Source organism: Microcebus murinus, chromosome 15 (genome assembly GCF_040939455.1).
Source record: "Microcebus murinus isolate Inina chromosome 15, M.murinus_Inina_mat1.0, whole genome shotgun sequence".
In the NCBI taxonomy this organism is placed as follows: Eukaryota; Metazoa; Chordata; class Mammalia; order Primates; family Cheirogaleidae; genus Microcebus; species Microcebus murinus.
In genome coordinates, this window is record NC_134118.1 from 54,995,425 (window position 1) to 55,014,081 (window position 18,657).

Below are 18,657 nucleotides of genomic sequence, written 5' to 3' on the forward strand. Positions count from 1 at the left end.
CATTTAGATCCCAGATTCCACTCTTCCAATTACACTTGCTTTTGCTATTGACTTTTCAGAAGTTCTTATAATTCATCTTTTTAAAAATGTGTTTGGAAATGATTTCAAACTTACAGAAAAGTTATGAGAATAGAGAACTGAATTGTCCTTTACTCAGATTAACAAATTCTTAACATTTTACCACATTTTAGTTTTTTTTGTATGTAATATACATGTATACGTTATGTAGTAATAAATTATAAGCCTATTATGTTTTATGAATCATTCAAGAATAGGTTGCATACGCTATGCTTTTTTTTTGAGACAGTCTTGCTCTGTTGCCAGGGGTAAAGTGCCCTGACTAAAGTGCCGTGGGGTTAGCCTAACCCCGCAGCAACCTAAAACTCCTGGGCTCAGATCCTCCTGCCTCAGCCTTCCAAACTGCTGGGATTATAGGAATGAGCCCCTGCCCCTGGCCTGTCTTCTTTTTCTTTTACTCTTACTCTCCATCTCTTGAATGGAATACCTTCACTTTTGAAGAATATTTTCACTAGGTATAGAATTCTAGGTTGGCAGATTTTGTTTTTCTTCACTACTTCTAGTGGAGATTCCATTCCTTTGCCTCTTGGATTCCATCATTTCTGTTGAAATGTCAGCCTTTATTTAATCTTTCGCTCTGTAGAGGAGTAAGAGTCTTTCTCATTTTCAACAGTTTTATAATACTCTTAAAAGATGGCCATTGTATTGGAGCTTTGTTATCAAGGAGTTAAGTAGTAAAAGGTGAGGTAACGGAGTTATGGTACAGATCCTGTAGGACCTTGGCAAGCCATAGTAGAGTTTGGATTTTACTTTTGAATGCTATGGAAAGTCATGAAGTGTTCTAACCAGAAGAGTAAAATATAATCTGATGCAAGTTTTGAAAGGATCAAATTTGAATTCCATGTTGGGATAGATGTCATGAGGGCCAGTAGCACACTACTGCAATCATGTGGGGTGAGAGATGGTGGTTTACACTAAGGAGTAATATTAAAACCATAAATGAGTAATTAGTTTTTCAGCAAATTAAGATAATCATATTTTTTCCTTAATTTGTTAATATGGGGATAGATGTAGATTTTCTAATATTAATCCACCCTTGTGTTCTTGGGTTATACTAATTTGCTAATATACTTTTTATATATTTATGAATTCACTTTGCTAATGTTTAGATTTATAATTTATTGCATCTATGTTCATGAGAGAGTTTAGAAAAATACTTTTGCTCCTCATCAATCTTTTTTGGTTTGGTATCATGGATATACAATGAAACTGGTTTTATATGAGTTGGGAAGTATTCTTTTCCTAATTTCTAAAATACTTAAGTTAAAACAGACGTATTCCTAGAATATTTGTAAAACTATCTGGGCATGGCACTTTAATTTTTTTCTAGAGTCCAATTCACACAAGAGTTGGTATATTTCTAACTCAAAATCAATTTCTTTAATGCTTAGGCATTTTCTTTAATGCTTAGGCTATGTGTCTAAAAAGAAATTTCAGATAGAGGTTTTGATTTTGTTGAACCTTTATTCCCTTATCTATTACTTCCTGGTATTATTTCCTTCCTGTTTCTTTAGGTTTATTTTGCTGTTTTCTACCTCTTTACTTGGATGATTATGTCATTAAATCTTTAATCTTCATTTTAAGTATATGCATTAAAATATATAAACTTCTAAGATGGTGCATCAGTTACATCCTATCAAGTCTTACATGCAGCTTCTATTCATTTTAAAAACTGTTAATCTCTTATGTGTCAGGCATCCTTGTAGTTGCTGTGGAAAGATAAAAATCTCTGCCCTTATGGAGCAGTAAGAAACACTTTTATACACACACACACACATACACACACACAGAGACAATGCAATGGCAAGAACAGGGAACATTCAAAAGGGACTGAGATTTAAGGGGTACAGGTGTAATTTAAAGTTTATACTCACTGTCATTTGTCTAAAAGTATTTTCTAATTTTCAACATGATCTGAAATTTCTAGAAGTTAATTACTTCAGTTCAAACATATATACATATGGAATGTCTTGGACTATCTTCATAGATTTTATAAAAACTTTTAATTTATTGATACATATTTGCATATATTTATAAGGTACATGTGATATTTTGTTACATGCATAGAATGTGTGATGATCCAGTCAGGGTACTTACAGTATCCATCATCTTGAGTATTTAACATTTTTATATGTTAGGGACATTTCAAGTACTCTCTTCTAGCTTTTTTGAAATATATAATACATTAACTATAATCACCCTACTCTATTTTTTTTGGGGGGGTAGAGTCTCACTGTGTCACCTTGGGTTGAGTACAGTGTTATCAGCATAGCTCACAGCAACCTCAAACTTTTGGGCTCAAGTGATCCTCCTCCTTCAGTCTCCATCGTAGCTGGGACTATGAGCACATGCCACAATGCCTGGCTAATTTTTCTATTTTTAGTAGAAATGAGGTCTCACACTTGCTTAGGCTGGTCTTGAATTCCTGAGCTCAAGCAATCATCCCATCTTAGCCTCCCAGAGTGCTAGGGTTACAGGCGTGGGCCACTGTGCCCTGCCTACCCTACACTATTTCATAGGTGATTTCTAATTTTATTGTACAGTTTTTGAAAATCTGTATCATGGTCTTTGGTATTTGAGATTTGCTTTGGTCTACTATATCAAATTTTGTAAATATTCCATGTGAACTTAAAAAGTTTTACCTAAATAGTTCAGCGAAAGAGTTTATGTAAGCCCATTAGATCCAGCTTTTAAATTTTTGCCCCATTCTTTTAAATACTTATTGCCTACTAGCAGTTATCACTATTTTTGTTGGTCTCCACTTCTCACTGCCAATTGCTTTATTTTGAGGCTGTTGTTTCAGAGGTGTTATGTTCTTGGTGAACTGCGCCCCACTTATTATTATCAAAGCTTACTTTTTATCCCAACACTCCCTTTATTATTTACCTTACAAATCAATTTTATCTGATCAACAGGTTCACACTTCACTTTCAGTAGGCATTTTCATGCTATATCCTTTCTCATCAATTTATTTTTAACCATTACATTTAGGAAGTCTCTTTGTAAACCACATATAGTCTTTAAAGTACAAGTTTATGGTACTTATTGTTATTGCTGATAATCTGAATTTCTATTATTTTGTGAGAATTTTTGCTTTGCTCTTCTGCCTTTAACAGAGTTCATTTTCTTTATTACAGATTCTTACCCAGTTACTTACTTTCAATTTAAACTGATCCTTGCTATCTCTAAAACCAATGCACAAATCCTTTCAGGTTTATACTGCTTTGTCACCAGAGCGATGTTAAATAGGAGGCCAAAATAATCGTGGATAAACAAGGCAACATTGCTGGACACAACTGGCATTGTCTTCTGGCATTTGCAGGCTGTATGAACTATCTTGAACCTTTTTTTTTCTTTACCTTTAAAAAGGGGAAAATTTTGTGGATAAAGTATTGCGAAGTACTTATAATCAATAGACATTCCTACATTACCTCTGGAAACATCTCTCTTTCCTCTTTAATCACTAGGGACAGTTTTTTGTATTTTTTTTTAAAGCAGAATCCTCTCCAGTTCTCCCAAACTCAAACAGCTGAATAGAAACAAATTTCCAAGTGTTTGGCCTTTAAGACTTTAGAAGTATTTATTTGTATTTCATTGTAAACTTTAAAGCTCATGGGGTATAAACATTTTTCTGGATTGAAGATCCATATCCTTCACATTTTCACAAATTGTCCAACCCCCTAGGAAGATTAAGCACTAAATGCTCTAATCTGGACCATGGGACCTCAATCATTTTCTTATTCAACATGCTAAGTTATTTGACACACTTGCATTATAGGAACAGCAATTCTCAAAGAAGCTGTTAATCACGATCTGAGTCAAGGAGCTCCCTTTGCTTACTGAGAAATTCTTAAGTCTTCAAATTCATTTATTCCTGGTTTTTCTCGAGAAATCTTTCAACATTGGCAAACTACTATTTCAGTTTTCATAATCAATAGTATCTGCAGGTTTGAAAAATTTGCCAATGTACTCAGTTAAAAACCCTCACTGCCAAGCAAATTTTCGTAAGTGAACATGAGGACTTGTCCACTGACTATCATCAAATCAGTGGAGTATGTAAAAATTAAACCTCAAGTCTACAAAACTCATGGTTCAAGGAGTAGGTATATATTTATTATAATTACATGATTCTTCACAATATGCACTGCCATCCAAAAAGGAATTGCATTTATCGCTACTTGTTTGTTCACTAGTATGAAGATGCAACTTTACATAGAAAATGTTTTATATACTTTGATACTGCCATATGTAAACAATTTTATGTATGTTTGTGAACTCCAGTTGTATGCCAAATATATGTTCCTAGAATGTTACCAACTTAACATCACAAACCATTCTCATGTCTGCTCATTGATGCTAAGAGTCTATTTACATGCAAAACTCACTTTATTTTTATAGATACATCACACTTGATTATGATTTTCTGCATTGTACTAGTTGCTGTTTATACTGAAAATAAACAGGGAAATCGAGAAATCAAATGTGGTAGTTTTCTTTAAAAAAAAGAAAGGAATTATTAGCTAGTAGGAACTAAATTTCCAAAAGTTATTTTCACTAATGATAGAGTCAGAGTCATTATGTACATAAATTATTTTAATAATGGCTGGAGAAAAAGAAAAAATGCATTGGATGCCATATTATGATGGCTACTAAACATTTAGTAATTTCATTGAAAAACTGCTTCTATATATTGTGATATTAAACAACAATGGCTTCATCTTACCAAATATAAAAGGTAACCACTTTTAATGTATCTTTCTGAGACACTAAATAATAAAAATTTAAAGCTTTAAAGTTTCCTTTACTTAGATTTCCATTTCTAATTACATTTTAATATCTACATTCTGGGTAGATTCATATGATTTTAAGAGCATTTTAACTTAAGTCCTCAGAAGCAAAAAATTTTAGAAAAAAAAAAGATGCATATGTACATAATCAGCAGCAAAGAACAGAAAGTGTTTAATCTTTCACAATTATTTTGAATTTCTGACCCTTATTTTGTCACATTAATGTCTGGATTAGAATTAGGGATGTTGTTTACTTAATTTGCAACACACACAAAACTGACCACTTTTGATCCAAAATTACTTAAAATTATTCTAAGGCCAGAATATAAAAAACGTACTCCATGCCACTTTAAAATTTCTGAGACATTGCATAAATTTATAACATGGCTTATCAAGTATGAATTTAAAGCCAAAAAGTTAATAAGATTTAGTCTTAAAAAGGAAACAAAGGTGATAAAATTAGCCATCCAAGTGATGGGGTATTAGTGAAACTATTTTTAAAAAGCCATGTAAAATTTAAAGAATAATCCAGAATAAAAAGTAAAATGTACTTGAGAAAAACACAATGATTCTCTAAGAGTCTAGAACTGGATAAGAGGATAGATAACAGGAGAGACTAAGACCATTTCCATTTATAGTTCATAATGTAATTAAACTTTCTAAAACATGTTGAATTTCACTGATCTTTTTATAGGATAGGTTATTTTTAGGTATCAATACATTTCCCTAATAATCATTCTGGGACTTAGGGCATGATGGTGAATTAGGGATGTCAAAGCAAAGATCATAGTATTAATTTTTTTGTTACAGATTTTGTCTTGCCTGACAGACTGAATCAAATGCTTAATGATTCAATTAGCTTTGTTTCTTTGACTTGAAAGCTTGAAGTCATTTAACAATGTATTTTAGCACATATGCTTTTTCTCTTAATACCTACTCTAACAATATGCTAAAAGTATCTGTAAGGATCTGGAAGATGAAAGAGCCATTACCACCTGTTAAATACTGACCACTCTCACAGATATTTAGATTTTCTTTTCTTCTAAGCAGTTTATTAATGCTCTGAAAATTCAAAGTACCCTTTTATTGTTTGAAATAATTATCCTTGAGTTTAGCCAAAAAAAAATTAATACAGACATTTGGCAGCATTATAAACCCAAAGCTATTGTTAAGAAACACGAGTACAGAATATTACTTTTAGTGCATTTTAAATTAGAGTTGTGATAGTTAAATAGCTACAGTTTTGGTTAAGGGTCTTGGTCTTTGATCTGCATTAAATTTTTGTTCCTTTTTTTTTTGAGACAGAGTCTCACTTTGTTGCCCAGGCTAGAATGAGTGCCGTGGCATCAGCCTAGCTCACAGCAACCTCTAACTCCTGGGGTCAAGCAATCACTCTGCCTCAACCTCCTGAGTAGCTGGGACTACAGGCATGCAACCACCATGCCCAGCTAATTTTTTCCTATATATTTTTAGTTGGCCAATTAATTTCTTTCTATTTTTAGTAGAGACGGGGTGTCTCACTCTTGCTCAGGCTGGGTTTGAACTCCTGACCTTGAGTGATCCACACGCCTTGGCCTCCCAGAGTGCTAGGATTACAGGCGTGAGCCACCATGCCCAGCCAAATTTTTGTTACTTTTTATCAAAAGAAAGATTATAAAAAAAAAAAAAAAAAAGAAAAAGAAAGATTATATATTTCCTTGGAATTATTTTATAATCTTACTTTAGATTAAATCAGACCTTGACAAAAACCAAAAGGTAACGTGCTAACCTGGTATTTTTTTGATCAAAAAGTTTGTATCTTAAGAAATTGACTGCTTTAAGATCAGTATACTCCCTGTGTCACTTGAAAAGTCATCAGTGGCTAACTTTACTTAATCATTGCCCCCAGATTTTAAATATTTATTGGTATTTCAGTACAATTAGCTATGCTTCTCATTACATTTTACACAAATACCACAAAACCAAAATCTGCTTATGATTCAAAACTTTCAAGGATTAACCACATAATATTTACTTTAAAAATAAAGTTTTTTGCTGTAAACTTTTAAAAAGTGAGAAAGATGAAGTTGTATTTCAGTAGTCATTTAAGAATCACTTCTAGGCCGGGCGCCGTGGCTCACGCCTGTAATCCTAGCTCTCTGGGAGGCCGAGGCGGGCGGATTGCTCAAGGTCAGGAGTTCGAAACCAGCCTGAGCGAGACCCGTCTCTACTATAAAAATAGAAAGAAATTAATTGGCCAACTAATACATATATATATAAAAAAATTAGCCGGGCCCAGCGACTCGGGAGGCTGAGGCAGTAGTATTGCTTAAGCCCAGGAGTTTGAGGTTGCTGTGAGCTAGGCTGATGCCACGGCACTCACTCTAGCCTAGGCAAGAAAGCGAGACTCTGTCTCAAAAAAAAAAAAAAAAAAGAATCACTTCTAAATCTTCCATGATATGTAAAATTAATTCAAAGGCTGTAATTGTGGACTACCAAACTGTCTGAAAACAGTTAAAGATGCATTAACTTTGATAACATGCTTTAATACTGAATACCAAATATGAATTATTTAAACCAAAATAGAAAACCCTAATGGAAGTCTTTACAGGCTTATCATTACATTTAAAGTTTATGAAAATAGGTCAAGCGTGGTGGCTCTCGCCTGTAATCCTAGCACTCTGGGAGGCTGAGGCAGGCGGATCATTTGGGCTCAGGAGTTAGAGACTAGCCTGAGCAAGAGCGAGATCCCATCTCTACCAAACATAGAAAGAAATTAGCTGGACAACTTAAAATATATAGAAAAATTAGCTGGGCATGGTGGTGCATTCCTGTAGTCCCAGCTACATGGGAGGCTGAGGTAGGAGGATTGCCTGAGCCCAGAAGTTTGAGGTTGCTGTGAGCTAGGCTGATGCCACGGCACTCTACTCAGGGCAACAGAGTGAGACTCTGTCTCAAAATAAATAAATAAAAAAAAAATAAAGTTTATGAAAATGGAGAGATGGTTATATCTGTTTTGGGTTAAACTGAAGTCAGTTAATTTGATCACTGTATTCAAATGTCTATTTGCCCTTTAAATACAGATAATTTTTGAAAACAGTTAAAGATGCATTAACTTTGATAACATGCTTTAATACTGAAATTTTATTATACTAATTATTGAGCCCCAAAATTCACTTTAAAGAGTTCTATCCAGGAAATAATCATAAATATACTAAAGATTGACCAAAATTAATAAAAGGTCTAAGAAACCTTTACTTCTTGCTCTTTGTTTTATTAAATGTCTCGTTACCTTTTCAAAACTGGGTTTTTATCCATTATTCCAATAGCCAAATTCTTTGGTGTGCTGTTGCTAGTTTTTTAAAAACTTAAGAATTTTGTGTTACTGCTAAGAAATTAAATCATTACAAACTTTCTTTTGTTATATTATTTAATCTTTGTTTTTTATAAACACAGTACAACTGGTTATCAAGAGCTGTTTTTTGAAATCACAATTTATACTTTTCCACTGAGTCAAAGTATACTAATCTCCATTTATGAATCATTCTAGATATTTCCAACATATTTGTTTACTATAGGAAAACAGTTTTCCATGAATCTTTTGTTTTTTTCCCACTGAACCATACGAGATGCAATCAAGTGATTTTTTTTTTTTTTTTTTTTTTGAGATAGGGCCTCATTCTGTCTCCTAAACTGGAGTGTAGTGTGTGTGTAGAGTGTTCATAGCTCCCAGTAGCCTTGAACTCCTGAGGTCGAATAATCCTCCCCACCTCAGCCTCCCAAGTAGCTGGGAGCACAGATGTGTGCCACCACTCTGGGCTTCTGTGCATCTTTTAAAATAACTTCTAAAATAGTAGCTTTTTATTTTGAAAAAGCCTTTGTTTAGCTTTGCATATTTAATGCAGATTAAACTTTGACTGAACCATATATCTACCCAAAACTGTATAGTGGAGAACATACTCTTTTTTATTAATGAAGTCAATAAATAACATTATACGGTTGAATGGCCTTTGAAATGATCGTTTAAGTTGAATAAATGGGTAGGAAAAGTACACATATTATCTTTGGATGTCTAACTTATTAAATGAAGTATTACATAATTATAAAAATTAGTATTATATATCTGACTAAAACACAAAACTACCTAAGGTGACTTCAGAGCAGGAATGGAAAATGTCAGTATATCCTAGACAATTCAGATGTAAAAAGGGTTGTTCCCACATTTATTCCCAGGAATTTTCTGAAGCATAGCTCCTAACCAAGTGAGGTGGGGGTTTTAACTCAAATAAAAGCTATAAAGTTCCTACTTGTACTGTTATATATTTGCTTTCATAACATTCATGCTTTTCTTAAAGCCAAATATTCAACATATGAATAAAAAGTAACTGATACATGCTTTTAAAAAATGTATTCTATCACTTATTGGATATAATTATTTCAAGAGCATTAAGAGAAAAATACTTTAAAGACTAAAAGACATTTAAAAATATATTGGGTCTATATAATTGTTTTTACTACAAAAAAGAGACACCTCCACACAAAAGGCTGAATAAAAATCCCTGCAAAATGCACTGGCTCCATACTCTGTTCAGTGCAGACTACATTGTAGAAACAAAATCTCTCTTAGAGAACTAGTTGTTAGAAATAATCACTATCCTTTAAAGATATTACACTCTCAATTTTTACTACTTAAGAAAAGTCAATATTAATTCTTCTTAATATAAAGATTTAGCTTTGGGAAAAAATGAGCCTTTCAAAATTTTAACCTATGCCAATCTAATTGATTGGTATTAAGAACACAAAGACTCATGCAATTGTCTATGCTTCTTTCTCTTATAGGTTCAAACATCATTTCAGTTTGTTTCCATATTTAAATAGTTTCATGCATCTGGACAGAAAAGAACAATATGAACAAGTCTGGTGATGAAACATAGATTAGGTCCTTAACATATCTTAAGTTTACTATCCCTTCTCCCATTTGATTTATGTAAGAAGCACCAAAACTGGAGCCAAGGTTTCAAAAGGTAATATAACAGCAGGAACTATAATTTAATCACATCATATCATTTATAACACTATGTAACATTCTGTATTTTGCTTGTTGATAAGTGACATAGTTAAGTTTATTACAAGCATTATTTCCTAAGACCTATGGTATAAGAGCTCCTTTTCAAGTATTACCACTTATTTAATAGTGTTTATACTGTAACATTAAGTAAATCAATGATAAATGTATATAATGCAATACATTGTGCCATTTCTCCCTACCCTGTATTAAAGTATTATTGACAAAATCAATTAAGTAAACCAAGACAAATATTATAACTGAAACAAGGCTATCAACATCACAGATGTATGTCTGAGTAGGTCAACAGCATTTCCCCTTAACATGAAGATAATTCTGTCAAAGACTTCTGTATCTTTAGGACAGCATTATTTTAGCAGCAGCTGGTCTTCAGGACAAGTAGATCAAAAGTTTCAAGTGAAAAATACACTGAATTACACTCTGGGAAAACATCAATATGCATTACTAATAAAAGCAAACTGCTGGTATCACCTTAACATAAAATTGTACATTTTCCCTTTCAAGTGTGATTTAGTTCATTCATGTTATGACAACAAAGCTTTGGAGTTCTCTTGGTACATCAATGAGATGGACTAATTTGTCGAAGAACCTCTTATTTGTTTTAATATTTAAATTATAACAATACAATAACTAGAAAAAGGTCAGTGCCTCAATGGCTTTAAACCCCATCAATTTCAATTTTTGTTTTTCAAAATAACGATGCAATTAAATCTGTGTTTCTCCAACAATAGTGCAATACTTTATCCCTTTCTGAATAAAGGAACTGAGATTTACCCAAGTATAAGCTTTAAATAAGGTAGACTGTTGCCAGCTACATAGTAATCCTACATGTTTGATATAAAATACGTCAGGAAAGCTTAAAATGACTTGTAAATCTATATTCGGCTAAAGCTTCACATAAGCGGCAATGGAAATGAACAGAAGTGCACTCAATATAAAACACTTTTCAAAACTAGTCCAAAAAACAAATGACAAAAAGTGGTTAAGAACTGAACATCTGTTGTGTGTACCAAATGTAAAAGAAGAATGGACCCTATGGTTACTTGTACTGTTTCAATTATGTGAAGGTAAAATTAACACTTAGTCCACCTCCATCTCTCCAGAAGATTTAGTATGCTGTGAGTTGTCTTTTGTTGTATCTTGTTTAGTTTCAGTTCCACTCTGTCTATCCATTGGTCCATTGTGTTCACTATTAGCTTTTGCTTTGTCTTCAGCAACTTCTACTTTTGGTTTAGGCTTGTAAATTATGGGGTTACAGAAATTATCCAGTTCCTAAAGATACAAAGAAATTGATGATATTAAAAATAGTACAAATTACCATTAACTTTCTAAATTTCATATTAACTAAACTTTCTAAATTTCCATATAATTTCACATTTCTGAATTTATGTTAGCTCAGCTAGATAACCAATTGTTTCTTCAAATGCCTCATGAAAGATTTACCTTCTGGGTTAGTGTATCACAAACTATTGATTCTTTAACAGTTTTTTTTTTTTTTACTCTAACTCATTTCCTTATAATTTAAATGTAGTTTTCTTTGGCAGGAACAATTTTTAATTCTTCCTTTATATTATGCCTACTATTTACTTTATTATGAGAAATATGTCAAACACCTAATAAATTGAAGGTTCTCAACATTTATATAACATTTTGTTGTTGTTTTTTTGAGTCAGAGTCTCACTTTGTTGCCCCAGCTAGAGTGCCGTGGCGTCAGCCTAGCTCACAGTAACCTCAAACTCCTGGGCTCAAGCGATCCTGCTGCCTCAGCCTTCCAAGTAGCTGGGACTATAGGCATGCACCACCATGCCCGACTAATATTTTCTATATATTTTTAGTTGACCAATTAATTTCCTTCTATTTTTAGCAGAGACGGGGTCTTGCTCTTGCTGGTTTTTTTTTTTTTTTTTGAGACAAAGTCTCGCTTTCTTGCCTAGGCTAGAGTGAGTGCCGTGGCGTCAGCCTAGCTCACAGCAACCTCAAACTCCTGGGCTCAAGCGATCCTCCTGCCTCAGCCTCCCGAGTAGCTGGGACTATAGGCACAAGCCACCATGCCCGGCTGATTTTTATATATATATATATTAGTTGGCCAATTAATTTCTTTCTATTTTTATGGTAGAGACGGGGTCTCACTCAGGCTGGTTTTGAACTCCTGACCTTGAGCAATCCGCCCCACCTCGGCCTCCCAGAGTGCTAGGATTACAGGCATGAGCCACCGCGCCTGGCCTCTCAGGCTGGTTTTGAACTCCTGACCTTGAGCGATCCACCCGCCTCAGGCTCCAGAATGCTAGGATTATAGGCTTGAGCCACTATACCCTATATAATATTTTTAAATTGAGAATGATAAAACATACACACTAACAACTTTACTTTTTGAAAACAGCTGAGGCAATTTTTCTGCTGTAGTAAAAAATAACCACGAAAATAAATGTAACTCAGTAATTTAAATAAAACACAATGTTCTTCTATTTTCTTGCTTTTTACATAGAAATAAAAGACCATTACATAAATACCACTCAAATTTAAAAACCTTTGAGGACCAGTGTTCAACAGATATTGAGGTAGAGATGTAAATACAGGAAATTACATCCTAGGGGGAATGTTTTAGTGGCAAACTGCTCTTATAACATTCTATATCTCATATGATTAGGAGTAAATTACATATTACAGATTCTTGGCAAAACTTTCTCAAAATCAAAATATTTTTATTACTTTATTTGATTACAAAATAATAGCTGCTTTCGTTTAAAAAAGAAAAAAAAGTCAAATACCCCAAAACATAATGAGATTAAAAAAAAAATCACCTGAAATTCCATCTCCTATAAATTAACAATATTAACATTTTAGTGAATATCCTTCTAGATGTATGTTTTATACATATATACACAAACACATAAATATATGAACATACAAATGTATACATTTACATTTTGTAATCTTATCTTTCTCATTCAACAATGTTGTACACACCTTTATATCTAAATAGGTATCTATATCTAAAATACCGTATATAGTGGCTGCTTAGTGTTGTATAAATGCATCAATTTATTTATATTAATTTCCTAATGATAGGTACTTACGTTGCTTCCAATATTTTGCTATTATAAGCAAGGGTACTTATCTGCATGCACTCGTGCAATAGTCAATTTAGGATGAATTCCTAAAATTGTGATTTCTGGGTTAAAAGTTATTCTCACTTTCAATTTCTATACATATTCTGACACAATGTCCCATTAATGTTGCAACAAATTCAACCAGACTGCTCAGGGAGAGCATCCATTTCTCCACACAGTTGCCAACTATGGCAAAGAGTATAAATATAAACACAACCAATTAGATGAGCAAAAAAAAATTGCATTTCTTAGTAATGAGGATGAATACCTTTTTTCATATCCTTATTTTAAATGTATTTCTTCTTTTGTAAACTGCTTATCCAATATCTTTACTCACTTTCTTTTTTTTTTTTTTTAAGACAGAGTCTCACTTTGTCGGCCAGGCTAGAGTGAGTGCCGTGGCGTCAGCCTAGCTCACAGCAACCTCAAACTCCTGGGCTCAGGCAATCCTTCTGCCTCAGTCTCCCGAGCAGCTGGGACTACAGGCATGTGCTACCATGCCCGGGTAATTTTTTCTATATATATATATTAGTTGGCCAATTAATTTCTTTCTATTTATAGTAGAGACGGGGTCTCGCTCTTGCTCAGGCTGGTTTCAAACTCCTGATCTCGAGCAATCCGCCTGCCTCGGCCTCCCAGAGTGCTAGGATTAGGCGTGAGCCACTGCGCCTGGCCTTTTACTCACTTTTCTACTTGGATGTTGATCTTTGTTATACAGTTCTGTCCCCATTTTTCATAATGTTTTATAACTTTTGACATGTTTTTTAAACTGAAGTATATCTCTGAGTAAGATTTTACCATGGAAGTTCATGCATTTCAAGCTCAAAGACAGACTTATACTGTAAAATCTTATAATGAAGACTTAGAGGTTTTACTTGAGTGGTTAAGTCTCAAATATTTATTAGAAATCATCACATTGCTTTATTTCATTCTCATTAAAAAATTTTAGTCCTTAAAGCCATTAAAAAGATAATTTTATGAATTTCTTACCTTTGATTTTGCAACTATTTCTGAAACTTTTACCACAGGATCTTGAGTGAGACTTAGTTTGTTCTGTGCATTCATCTTACTGTTCAGCCAACTCATGGCATCACTAATATATTTTTCAACTTTTTCCATCTCAGCAGGATCCAAATGATCATATCTTTCATCCTATCAGAAAAAATTTTACTGAATATAACTGATTTTTCAGTTAGCACCAGTTAATGATAAAAACTGGGAGACTACAGTGAATATTTACTTAGATTAGGGATCAGCAAACTTGTGCCGTGGGGCCAAATCCAACCAGCTGACTATATTTTTTAATAAAGTTTCTTGTAACATAGCATGTCCATTTGTTTTCATATTGTCTATGCATTTGCACTACAATGGCAAACACTGGTATAGACATAGTAAGAACTGCAAAGCCTAAAATATTATTCATATCTTTAAAGAAAATGTCTAACACCTGCTTTAGAGAAAAAAACCAGTAAGTCTAGTTTTGTCATATTTTACTATTACATCCAAATGGAGTTATCATCTATATAACTATATATTTGAGGCTTAAAGATCATATTATAAATCCCATTGCTGTGCATCAACCCAAAGGAAAAGACATTCTATAAAAAAGACATCTGCACTAAAATGTTTATAGCAGAACAATTCACATTCGCAAAGATGTAGAAAAGACCCAAGTGCCCATCAATACATGACTGGATTAATAAATGTGGTATATGTATATCATAGAGTTGTACTCAGTCACAAAAAACAATGGTGATCTAGCACCTCTTGTATTATCCTGGACAGAGCTGGAACCCATTCTACTAAGTATCACAAGAATGGAAAAATAAGCACCACATGTACTCACCATCACATTGGTATTAACTGATCAACACGTATGTGTGCATATGGTAGAACATTCATCAGGTGTAGGGCAGGTGGGAGAGGGGAAGAGAGATGGGTATATTCACACCTAATGGGTGCAGTGCACATCGTCTGGGGGATGCACACACTTGAAGCTCTGACTTGGGCAGGGCAAAGGCAATATATGTAACCTAAACATTTATACTCCCGTAATATGCTGAAATAAAAGATAAAATAATAAAATAAAAAATAGACTGCATTACAGTTAAAGTAATACAGATTTGAGTATGCCTCTGAAAGCATAAAGGATCTACAGGAGTATGGATAACTAAGGGACTAGAAGACAAAAAGCAGCTAAAAGAAAAAGCAGCCAAGGAACAAAATAAGGATAGCAGAGTCTAGTCTCAAATAGGCCCATAAGAAAAAAACATTGAAGACCTGTTTTCATATATGAAAAACACAAAAATGAAATTGCTAAGAAGAAAACAATGGATTTTGGTAAGTGGATTAACTTATAATGTAGTTTCAGGGCATTCTGAAAGATAAAAGCCACATACCTTCGCTGTATTTTAAACATATCAGCATCCTTTAGTGATAATTCTCTAATAAAAAGTTACAAGTACACAAGTCTTTGGAATTTGATAGCAACAATTGCTACAGCTTTGCAGCTGAGAACGCTTGGATTTACCCCACCCTTTCCATATGCCACACATATGCCATCATTACCAACTGGCTTTATAAATTCAATACCTTGTTTCTGTATGCTTCTATCACTTTCATGACAAGTTGGATCTTCTTCCCCAAGTCATTTAAAGCTTTTGGTCTCTCTTCATGTTCCATGTACTTCATTTGAATAGGCTGGCCATATTTCTGTTAACGTAAGAAATATTTTTAGAAGAAAAATTATCTGAGTTTTAGCTGAAACAACTTTATTTGGCTTTTACAAGATGATGAATAGGAAGAAAAGATGGCCAGATTAAGAAATGTCCCCTCTTATTTTCCTACATGGAAGTGAGTTCCAATGGCTATTTTCTCAATCCTACACAACAATGCCTAACCTTCTGGCTAATCTTTTTCTCATCTAGATATCTCTTGATTCTTCTCAAATCCAAAGTCCAAATCAAAACTTTAATTCCTTAAAAGCTGAGTATTAAAACTTTACAAATTAAAATAAGAAAACCATAAAAACTATATTGCATATAGAATTATAGATTTGAAACTTAGTTTAAAATATTAATAATGCATAATGTAACTCTAAATATGCAACATAATTACTGAGACTTCCTGATAGTTAATATCTACTGAGTATTATTTATATTTAATATCATTAGATTAAAATGGGTACTCTAAGTGTAACTTTTTTCCTCCTCGAGGTACCTGGATTGGGAGTTTCCAAATGTTAAAACAGGCACTATAACTCTGGGAAGGGGAGCACATTAGAAGGATGAAATAACTACTTTCTTCTAAATTCTTTTATATATGTAAATAAAAATCAGATTATAGAATAATTCCAGATTTGCAGAAAAGTCAAAAGGACATAACAGAGAGAGAGCACCAGACACTTCTCACTGCTTTTCTCTAATGTTAACAACTTATAAAAGTTAAAATAAAAAAAAAAATAAATGTAAAGAAATCCTCTTCTGTGGCTTCAGTATAAGAGGAAGTTAAAATAAAAAACAAAAAACAACTTACGGTACATTTGTCAAGACTAAGCAACCAACGCTGATGCATTACTATGAACTGAACTTGATATCCACTGAATCTGAATCTGCATTTCAGTAAGAGCTCAGGTAACTCATATGCATATTAAAGCACTGCTATGATCCATACTCTAAGAAGGAATGACTAAAATTTTCCTGTATCATTTAAATATAAACTTCTAATCTCTCTTTTTTTTTTTTTTTTGAGACAGTGTCTCAACTGTTACCCAGGCTAGAGTGCCATGGCGTCAACCTAGTTCACAGCAACCTCAAACTCATGGGCTCAAGCGATCCTTCTGCCTCAGCCTCCCGAGTAGCAGGCACGCACCACCATGCCCGGCTAATTTTTTTCTATATATGTTTAGTTGTCCAATTAATTTCTTTCTATTTTTAGTAGAGACAGGGGTCTCACTCTTGCTCAGGCTGGTCTCAAACTCCTGACCTTGAGTGATCCGCCTGCCCCGGCCTCCCAGAGTGCTAGAATTACAGAACTTCTAATCTCTTAAAGATTTTTTTTAGGTGGGAGAGGGTTGGGTAGTATAAACATGGAGAAGGGAATTGATATTGGTCTTTCCTTAAAAATCACAGTTGATTTAGAAAAAGGAAACCTTATGGCCAAGTCTCCTTATTTCTTTGTGAAAGGACATTCAACTTCAAGAGCAGGGGTGCTATTTTTGAAGTCCTTGGCTGGTCTGGTGTCCACATGAGTTGCACTGTGAAAATACAACAGGCCAGTGTGGTATTACTCCCAAACATCACAACAGTGAAGGTGAAAGAAACACAGGAAGGGTGACTCCTCTAATGGATAAGAAGGGGTCAAGTTGATATTTCATCACTTCTTAAAGACATTCCAGGACTATATAGCTTGGATAAAAGTAACACTCTGATCATCTCTTAAACATTTGTATCTGAGTACCATAAAATTATGATTATACATAATTTGATTTCAATTATCAAGTAGCACTGCTCACCTCTGAAAATGTTTTTAAAATTAGAACATTTCCTCTCACATATCTCTTAGTAATTTTTCACATACTTATTAAAAACACATAGATCCAGCAATCTCACTACTGGTTATACATCTAAAGGAAATAAAAAATTACTATGCCAAATAGATATCTGCATCCCCATGTTCACTGTAAAATTATTCATAATAGCTAAGACACAGAATCAATTTAAGTATCCATCCATGAAATAACAGATAAAGAAAATATGTTATCTGCACACAATGGAATACTGTTCAGCCTTTAAAAAGATCCTATCATTAGGGACAACCTGGATGAACCTGGAGGATATTATTTTAAGTGAAATATATGATCTCACTTACAGGCTGAACCTAAAATAACTGAACTCATAGAAGCAGAGAGTAACTACCAGATACTGGAAAGATACTGGTAAAAGACACAAAATTTAGGCCAGGTGTGGTGGCTCACGCCTGTAATCCTAGCACTCTGGGAGGCCAAGGCGGATGGATTGCTCGAGGTCAGGAGTTCAAGAGCAGCCTAAGTAAGAGCGAGACCCCATCTCTACTAAAAATAGAAAGAAATTAATTGGCCAACTAATATATATAGAAAAAATTAGCCGGGCATGGTAGCACATGCCTGTAGTCCCAGCTACTTGGGAGGCTGAGGCAGGAGGATTGCTTGAGCCCAGGAATTTGAGGTTACTATGAGCTAGGCTGATGCCACGGCACTCCAGCCTGGGCAACAGAGTGAGACTCTATCTCAAAAAAAAAAAAAAAAAGAAAAAAAAAGAAAAAAAGACACAAAATTTCAGTTAGGAGCAAGAAGTTCAAGAGATCTATTGTACCTAATGTCGACTACAGTTAATAATATATATTTGAAAACTGCTAAGAGAGTAAATTTTAAATGTTTTCATACCCCCAAAAAATAAGTATGTGAGATAATGCACATATTAAATATTTAATAGTTTGCTTTAACCATTCTACAATGTATACATATTATCAAAACATGTCTTATACCCTAAATATATACAATTTTTCTGTCAACAAAAAAATAAAATTAATAAAAAGACATATACTGTGCTTTTATAATTTTTAGGAAATTTTAATGTTT

The 18,657-nt window shown here is 33.7% G+C and overlaps 1 protein-coding gene across 3 annotated transcripts in view; it reads right to left on the reverse strand.

Annotated features, from left to right (window-relative positions):
- Positions 1-3,034: 3,034 nt before the first annotated feature.
- HSPA4L (heat shock protein family A (Hsp70) member 4 like) overlaps positions 3,035-18,657 on the reverse strand; it is a 56,773-nt gene continuing 41,150 nt past the window's right edge. For all 3 annotated transcript variants that reach the window (XM_012791070.3, XM_076010634.1, XM_076010635.1), the window contains exons 18-20: positions 15,633-15,752; positions 14,031-14,192; positions 3,035-11,202 (exon numbers count right to left, since the gene is read on the reverse strand). In XM_012791070.3, the coding sequence (XP_012646524.1) occupies positions 11,011-11,202; positions 14,031-14,192; positions 15,633-15,752 (474 nt within the window). In that variant the 3' untranslated portion in view covers positions 3,035-11,010. The remainder of the gene's footprint in view (positions 11,203-14,030; positions 14,193-15,632; positions 15,753-18,657) is intronic.